Genomic DNA, 7,849 nt, shown 5'->3' on the forward strand with positions numbered 1-7,849 from the left:
GGGAAACAGCCCCCTTCTCAAACCGCGACACACAGGGTGGCATGTGGACCCTAGGGCAGCCCACAGACTCAAATGTACTGTTGTCCGTTCTGCTGTAATTCTGGTGGTGTGGAGTGGGCTGAATGAAAGGGTTGCTGTTAAGCCAAGCTCTCTAAAAGCTCAATCATCAAGTGGCGTAAATCCCTTGTATTCAGTGTAGTTGTTCCACGTGGTCTGCATGTTACCTACCACTCAGTCTCTTTCTTGCACTGGACAGAGAAGGAAAGGAAAAGCAATCTTAATGTTGCATGTATTCCATCCATTTATCTTTAATTTTGTTTCTAAGCAATCATTATGATGGGTGCATGACTTGACGCACTTGGTCAATTAAATTATCTTTTGCTCTGAAGTGGGAGAAGAACCCAGCCCCTCTTTGTGCCTTAAAGGAAGCAAAGAGACTGCTGAAGATGGGAGATTGCAGTCTCTGTTACTAACATGAGGTTGGCTGGTCCTAAAGCCCACAGACAGTATGTTCGTGTAGTGATTCAGGACTATAACCTTAATATTGTTACATTAGCTGGATAATGTCAGTATTCTGACATTAGCTGCGTCGCAGATCTGTTTCCACAATTACAGTCTTTTGCATGATTTGGAAGGCCTTATTTAGTGTTGTTTCTGCACAGCTCAAAATCACATGCAGAAAAAGACAGGGCAAGTTTTCCATCACATCAAGGCATCCGCTGACAAGGCACGTGCAAGAACTGGAATACTGCAGTAGAGGGTGGAGCCTGAGTTATTGTGGTGTCGGCAGTTTTACTGCTCTGAGAGTAACCAGTAAATTCAACCATATCTGTAAGTAATGTGCAGAAAGAATGCGTGATTTTCAGTTCGTTTCTGTACCTCCCTTCAGGAAGCAGGCAGAAGTCTGAATTTGGCAATAGGCTTCAGTGCACTTCATACCTGCCTTTTCTGGGAGTAACTAGAACACTGCAGCCTGCTGAAAAGCGGAATTGCGTCTTTGCTGATGGTGTCCAAAGCAGGTTTTAGAGATGTGTCATCTTTACTAGGACTGTTCTGACTCCATTTGTCTCTTGCATTTTGTGAGAAATGATTTGGTTTGCTGTGCAGAAGATGACAGGAAATTGGGACAGGTACATAAAGTTTGGGTGAATCTGGTTTTGGTAGATCCACCACACCAGTGGAATGAATAAGATCCATTTACTCCTTCAGTCTGCAGCATGAAATACTGTTATTTTACCAAATATCTTTCGATGTATTTTCTCTTAGATGCTGTAATTTCAAATACTGTGATTTGGGACTTGATAGAGTGACACACAGGCACCCACCTACATATTTTGGGTTTGGTTTTTTTTTTTTGCAAAGATAGATGTTTTACATTACATACTGGGAACAGCTAATTATGAATTCCTTTCTAGCCACTGCACATTAGAACGGGTTCCCCGATGGACAGACTGTTGTGCAGACACAGATGCAAGTGGAAAACCTCCTTTTGGGGATAGGGTTTTCCCTTTTTGTTCCAGTAACTCTATGTAGGTATTTGAAATAGGCTGCTTTAACCAAAAACATGCCTGCTTGTGTGGAGAGGTAGGGAGCCCTGGCCACACATTGCTTCAGACCATTCAAACTCATTTTGAGGTTGTCCTGTAATCTTATTGTTTGAATCCACCCTTTTTTTTTAATTTTACACTTGTAAAACGTGCCTGTACTTTTTAGGCACGGTATGAGATATCAGTGCCTAAGGGAGAAAGACATAAAACTCTCTATATTGTGACAGCCGAATAGCTGCTTGAATGTGAGTAGTTTTAAATGGTCTGGTTTATTTGGGACTGGCATAATACTTTCCTCCTAGCTGTTCCCTTTTTCCCTTGTCTCCCTGCAAAAGGAGGAGCAGCTTTAACGCACTGTTTTTCCAGCCCTTTCCCCATAGTCTTCCTTTTTGTTACAAGTCAAAGCAACTCAGGTTATGGATCATCCATCACTCAAGAATTCAAAGACACTAGAGACAAAACATCAAGCACATCAAAGAGGAAGCAATCAGTGCACAGATGCACGGCTCAAGCAGGCGGCTCAGGTCCACTGTCTCATTCTTCCGCCCCAGCCAGCCGTTCTCTCTGCCCCTGGAAATGCGAGTTTAACCTGCTGGAACATGGGTAATTGTGGCCCCTGCTGAAAGGAGAACTAGAGGTGTACTAATGCTTGTGGTGGTCGGTGGGGGTATTATTTTAAACGTGGTGGGGTACGCTGTGGGACACGTGCTTGGGCTGTGTGTCTGGCCTGGAGACACAGTGGAAAGGAGCACACCTGCTCCCATGCTGTGTTGGCCATCTGAGAAGAATGCTCAAAACGAGTTTACTTGGCCAATTAAGGGAAGGAAAAACAGTTCCTGAAACTGAGGGAGATGGTGAATGCTCCACTTTCTGGCACATTTTTATTACTGACTCATGAGCTCCCAATGATAAGAGATTTTATTGCAGAAGCTCTGACACAGCTTGTATCTTTAGGGGTGGGATGTGATGTTCTTTAAACTAGCTGACAGACTGGACTCAAGCAGAGCTGTCTGGCAGAGGCTTGCAATGTCCAGTTAGAAGAGTTGTTGCTACTCATCTGATACGAGTGATGAACTTCCACTCCACTGGACTTGGCGAAGGCATGCTGTGTTGACATGTCACAGCCTGGTGGTTCAGTGCTGCCAAACTCACCTGCACTGGCTAAATGGGAAGGGGTGGGAAGCGGAATGACGTGACGCTGGGGCTGCAGGGCAGAGGTGGGCTGAGAACCTCACCTCCTGGCTGCTCAGCCTCATCTTCTGAGTGACCCTGCAGGCATTGGCAGGAAGGCACAGGGATCATCTTTACATCGAAGAAAGCAAAAATTATGGCAGTTGGTCCCTAGCACATCCTGTATCTTGTTTTTGTGTCTTTCAGCATATTTCTGTTTCCTGATGTCAGCCCTAGGCGTGACGGCTGGTGCGCATCGCCTCTGGAGCCACCGTTCCTACAAAGCCAAGCTGCCTTTACGAATCTTTCTGGCTGCAGCTAACTCCATGGCTTTCCAGGTGGGGTTCTGGTTGCTTGTACAGATTCTTGGCCTCCAGGAAACTTTTTCTTCCGTGCAGAGTTCCCCTCAGCTTAGAGGCAGCAAAAGTAAAAAATCTCTTTGCAGTAAGACATATTCTGATAACAGACTCTGCTGGCTTGGGATGCAAGAGCCCCTTTTACCACTCACATAACAGTATGCATTAGGCAGTCCGGGAGCAATAATCACTTAAGGACTGAGTCGAATGTGCCCAGATCAGAAGCAGCCTATTGGTGGCACAGGTCAGGCCCTACAGTTCACAGGACAACGTGAAAACTTTTGTAAGAGCCAGCTTGATGCAACATGTCCGTATAATCAAGCCTCTTTATCTAGGCAGTTGTAGATTTTGACGTGCCCAGAAAGGAGAGCAGGCATCCTTTCACGATCTTAATTTATCTCTGTTTTCTGCAAAATGCTGTAAAATTCAAATACATTTGCAAAGAAACATGTTACTAGCTCAGTACTTACTGATAGGCAATCGTAGGCATCAAATATATTTGTGTAACACCCACCTGATGAAAGGAGTTAGCCCAGAACCAGGATGATCTTGGTGTGAAATTAGTTACTCCTTTGGCTGTTCAAAACGGATATATCAGGGTATACTAACATCAAACTTACCAAGCTTGGCTATCATAACCTCTCGTGGCACCAAGTACTACATGTGTGCTTTGCCTTCAGTTTTTAACTTTTTTCCTTCTGTCTGTTTGGTTGACTTCTTACGTGCCTTGATAGAGGATGAAAAGAGTCCCTTTATCAACTTCTGTACTGTTCATGTATCATCTTTGATTTATCTTTTGTTGTTTTTATTAAGATGGAAAGAATTAATCCTGTGAATCCCTCTAGACATTACAAAGAACATAATGCTTTTGCCTGAATATGGCAGTGTGTCCGTTTTGACTATAACCTTCCTTTATTCTGAGCCATATTCCAGCTGCTTTGTGCTGCTCGGTTCCTTGCAGAGCTTTACCAGCCCTTTGATCAGCACGTTAAGCAACTTCTTTGTGTTTCAAGAACCCCCTGGTACTGTCCTCCTGTTATACAGCTGATCTTACCTTCCATAAGTGATTTAAATGACGGTGGTGAACTGGTTGCAGTGAGCCTGCACCTTGGAGTTTAACTGCGTTCTGTTTCCCTAGTGCTATTAATTTTGCACTCAGCTGCGCGGCCGCATTGCTGCCTTTGGCTGAGGACATGCTGTGATTATGAGGCAGGGAAGTACTTCAAAGTAGCTTCAAGCCACCTTTGCACCTTTCATGTGGGAAAGAAAACAAAAGGCCAAATCACACACTCTAAGTAGTCTGAAGCCTGCTTCTAATTCCCATGACATCCATTGCCTGCTAAAGGCTGTTTTCACCTCCACAAGAGGACAGCTTTCAGGTCCGTCTCCCTCATGTTGACTTTGGGAGGAAGAAGTAACATTGGATTTACCTACAGCATCCCTGGATGCTGAATATTGAGGAAATATTCAGACTTCTCGAAGGGCAGGGGAAACTTTGCTGAAGAGTTTTAGCTTGATGACGCATGATTTGTGACATGCTGTATTTCCTCTGAAATACCATCAGATGCAGCCATTTTTGCCCTGTTGCCCAGTGCATTTTTTTATGGTTGGAGCATGCTGAGCTGTGTTTCTTCTCTCCATCTAGAGTGAAGCTCTCACAGTTTTGAAAGACTGTGCTTCTTGCTGTCACAAGTCTGTTTCAGAAATAGGTAATGCTTGGCTTATGTCTACTCGATCTCCTAGTGTTTAAGTTTCAGCATTTCAGTTGGGCCGTGCTGCTGTCTCCTCTGCTAACTGCGTTGTACTGTTGCTCCTGGTCACCTCTGTGAAACAAGCTGTGTTGTTCAGCTGAGGTGGTGCTGTGAACATTTGCACTCAGCAAGAGTGGTTGTATGGAAATTCATGTCAGCGTACTGAGGTTGTTACATAGCCCAGTTCAGTGTCACATTTTGGTCTGCAGGTTTGTTAAGGAACCTCCTAATGAAACCTTATGTCTGCATCACTATCACAGCGTGATGCTGTTGCTGTCTGCTTTGGAAAGGATTTCACCCCTGGATTTACCTGAAACTTGATCGAAAGTGATGCATTCGTATTTACGCATGCTGTGCTCCAGTTCTTGCAGGATTTATTGCCAGCAGTTCTCGCCTCTGGTCTTTATTTCCTCTTAGCCTTTGTGGGTTTTAATTAGATGCAATTCAGTTGTTTCACAGCTTCTTAACCCTTTCATCTGGGGAATCATGTTTTTTGCCAGCTGTGCAGGTGTTTGCTGTGATATGAAAAACCAAGTTAATTTCTCACAGTATCATTGCTTTGACCTGGTTATCTTCTGTCCCACAAATAAGCTTATTAAGTGCTCTTGTGACAAACTGATCGATAGTCTCACTTGAAAAATTATTTCTGGTTAAGAAAGAGGACCTTTCCTAGGTGTGCTTTTTGCATAACCCTGTTTTATTTTCAAATTACTTAACCTGAGCATTTTTCAGTCTTCTGGGTATTCCCACTGAAGCCTCTTGAAGCAGTGTAGAGGCTGTTATTCCCCTTGATTTCTCTGCAGGAGAAAAATAAGATGGTAGCGAGGTAAAGATCTCCTCTTATTCTCACTGAGGAGTTTTGTGACTTCCTTTGCTTCATTCAGTTTACTGTGTTCTCTTACGCAGTGGGATAGTTAAGATGCAACATACCGGAGCGCGGGTAAGAGGCTGATCTTTGCTGCCTTCTATCAGTGTCTTAGATGAGTCAGTGCTGCAGAAAAACGTTCCTCTCCTCCCCAGCCTACTCCCAGCATCACTGCAGCCACAGCGTGACAACAGTACGGGACTGAGCACAGCTGAGTGCAGTGGAGCTGAGATCTTCCAGAGGCTTTTCTTCTCTGTTTGTCCATTGTGGGCTCTTGCAGACAGAGAGCATCTCTGCAAGGCTGGTGTTGAACATGGAGGCATTTGAGCTGGATTCTTTAGCTGCTCTTTGCAGTTGTTCTTGGAAGCCCCTCAGCCGCACAGGAGGCCTCAGTGCTTTGTCTCAAATGTTGGCAGCTGAGAGAAAGAGCAATGATTTCTCCAATGCTTTCAGCATAGGGCTTTTGTCTCACAAAATACACGTATACACAGTTGTCGTCAGTCTGCACTTTGTGTCCTGCAGTATATTCAGCACCACGATGACTGCTGCGCTGTCCTTACTTCAGACTCCGCAAATGGTTTACTTGGTTCTGCAAATCTGCTATAGTTAGTGGATGTGGGTGCTAACTGCTGTTCCTGAAAGTAACCCAAGCCCTTCCTTTCTTTGGGTGTTACTGCTTGGGCACCTCCCTGGCTGTACAAAGATGGAAATAGCAGAGGAAAGCACGCTCTGCTGAACATTCTCTGATTAAAGTTCACACTCTTGTGGATCTGGGCATTAACTAACAATTCCATGTTTTGATGCTAGTCTTGGGCAATTCAGTCCATAGGTGAGTGTGTGGCCTGAGTTTTGCAGGTGTTGTACAATGCCCCACACTAATAGTTCAGTGCTACTGCAAAACCCGTCAATTTAGCCCAACAGCCAGTGCAAATTGCAGAGCAAACTGGGAGGCTGAAATTGCTTCAGCTGGGTAAACTCAAAGTCTCACTTTACAGATCCAAGTCTGAAACTGTGGTCCATCCTTTCCTCCCTGCAATCCACAGAATCCCAGTTACAGCTGTAAGGCATTTCAGTGACCCGTATCTGCTAACAGCTTGAGCAGAGGCAGGACTGAGCTTGCTTCATTTCTTACCTGGATCCAATCCTGAGCTGACGTTCCAGATCTGAGACTTCTGTTCCAGCCTGGCTGCAAATGCAAGACTTGATTTACCATAAAATAGGGGCATATCCTTTGATATCTTAATCGTAGACTGATTTGGGTTGGAAGGGACCTTAAAGATTATCTAGTTCCAACCCACCTGCCATGGGCAGGGACACCTTCCACCATCCTAACCTTGAACACATGCAGGGAGGAGGCATCCACAACTTCTCTGAGCAACTCAGAGAAGTTCCAGGGTCTCACCGCTCTCACAGTGAACAATTTTTTCCTAATACCTGATCTAAATCTACCCTCTCAGTTTAAAACCACTACCCCATGTCTTATCACTATACTCCCTGATAAAGAGTCCCTCCCCGTCTTTGCTGTAGGCCCTCTTTAAGTACTGGAATGCTGTGCTCTTGTACACATCCCTGCAGAGACAGCATGAATTTAAATGGAGGTCTGGGTCTTCCTGTGGAATCTACATCCCTCCAAATGGCTGAGCAAGTTCAGTTCCTGTTCAGGTTAGGAGAAGGCACCTGTAGTGTTTCACGAGCTCTGTCCCATTTTCAGTGCTGCATTTGTGCCTGAATGGTGTCAGTGGTAACCAGCCATAACCAGCTTAGAAAAAGGATGGCAGAACACTGAGTGTCCCCCGTGTCAGGGCCATGGAATTACAATGTAAGTGTGTATGTACCTGGTCCGCCCAGCCTAGTGCCCGTCCTTGGACAGTAAACACCTAGGGAGGACATAGGACCAGGGCAGACTGGTAATGGTAAGTCCCAAGATGCTGCTGGCTTCCACCCATCTTCAGCCCTGGGGTGTGTGCGGTCCGTGTCACTGGTTCCCAGTGCATGTTCTGTGGGGGCACTCACAGGAGCAGTGTGCAACGGCTGTCTGCAAACCCAGTCTGAGGGACCCCATCCTCAGGATGTCTTTAGTTGACAACCTTTTTTGAGAAGCATCAGAGAGGGGCTTGTTGCTGTTGCTTTGTGGGGAAGGAGCTGGAAGTGGGGGCGACT

At 45.4% G+C, this 7,849-nt stretch overlaps 1 protein-coding gene across 1 annotated transcript in view; it reads left to right on the plus strand.

The window, feature by feature from the left end:
• Window positions 1-2,924: 2,924 nt before the first annotated feature.
• Window positions 2,925-7,849, plus strand: part of SCD5 (stearoyl-CoA desaturase 5) — a gene marked incomplete at its 5' end in the record, with an annotated part of 9,654 nt that continues 4,729 nt past the window's right edge. Inside the window, one exon of the mRNA XM_010137855.1 lies at window positions 2,925-3,055. Within this exon, the coding sequence (XP_010136157.1) occupies window positions 2,925-3,055 (131 nt within the window). The remainder of the gene's footprint in view (window positions 3,056-7,849) is intronic.

This window comes from Buceros rhinoceros, unplaced genomic scaffold (assembly GCF_000710305.1).
Source record: "Buceros rhinoceros silvestris isolate BGI_N320 unplaced genomic scaffold, ASM71030v1 scaffold47626, whole genome shotgun sequence".
NCBI classification, from domain to species: domain Eukaryota; kingdom Metazoa; phylum Chordata; class Aves; order Bucerotiformes; family Bucerotidae; genus Buceros; species Buceros rhinoceros.